Source organism: Penaeus monodon, chromosome 28 (assembly GCF_015228065.2).
Source record: "Penaeus monodon isolate SGIC_2016 chromosome 28, NSTDA_Pmon_1, whole genome shotgun sequence".
NCBI classification, from domain to species: Eukaryota; Metazoa; Arthropoda; class Malacostraca; order Decapoda; family Penaeidae; genus Penaeus; species Penaeus monodon.
The window spans coordinates 19,066,380-19,066,786 of record NC_051413.1 but is presented as its reverse complement, the minus strand read 5'-3'; the positions used below and the strand labels follow the sequence as shown (position 1 = coordinate 19,066,786).

Here is a 407-nt window from a genome sequence, read left to right as displayed (position 1 = left end):
GCCCTCCTCAGAGATCCAATCAGCCGCCATTCGACCACGAAACCGCTGCTCAAGATGGACCTCTTCGACCCGGTGCTCGACTTCGAGGGGGAGCTCAACGCCAGCCTCCGCTACGGCGCCCTCGACGCGGCCAACGACTCGAGTGCGCTGGACTACGCCGTCGAAGCCCCCAACGCCACCTTCGCGTTCGGCCTCAACGCCTCCAGCAACGAGACCAAGTGGGTCGAGAACGAGTACAACCTTCCCCTGTGGCGAGAGCTCATCTGGTCCTTCGTGTTCGGCTCCATGGTCCTGGTGGCCACCGGCGGCAACCTCATCGTCATCTGGATCGTCATGGCCAACCGCCGCATGCGCACCGTCACCAACATCTTCCTCGTCAACCTCTCCGTCGCCGACACGATGGTGTC

The 407-nt window shown here is 63.4% G+C and overlaps 1 protein-coding gene across 1 annotated transcript in view; it reads left to right on the top strand.

Moving 5' to 3' along the window:
• The first annotated feature begins 6 nt into the window (after positions 1-6).
• The window catches only part of LOC119590959 (tachykinin-like peptides receptor 99D), a 549-nt gene continuing 148 nt past the window's right edge, over positions 7-407 (top strand). Inside the window, exon 1 of the mRNA XM_037939696.1 lies at positions 7-407. This exon is cut by the window's right edge and continues 148 nt beyond it. Within this exon, the coding sequence (XP_037795624.1) occupies positions 55-407 (353 nt within the window). The 5' untranslated portion in view covers positions 7-54.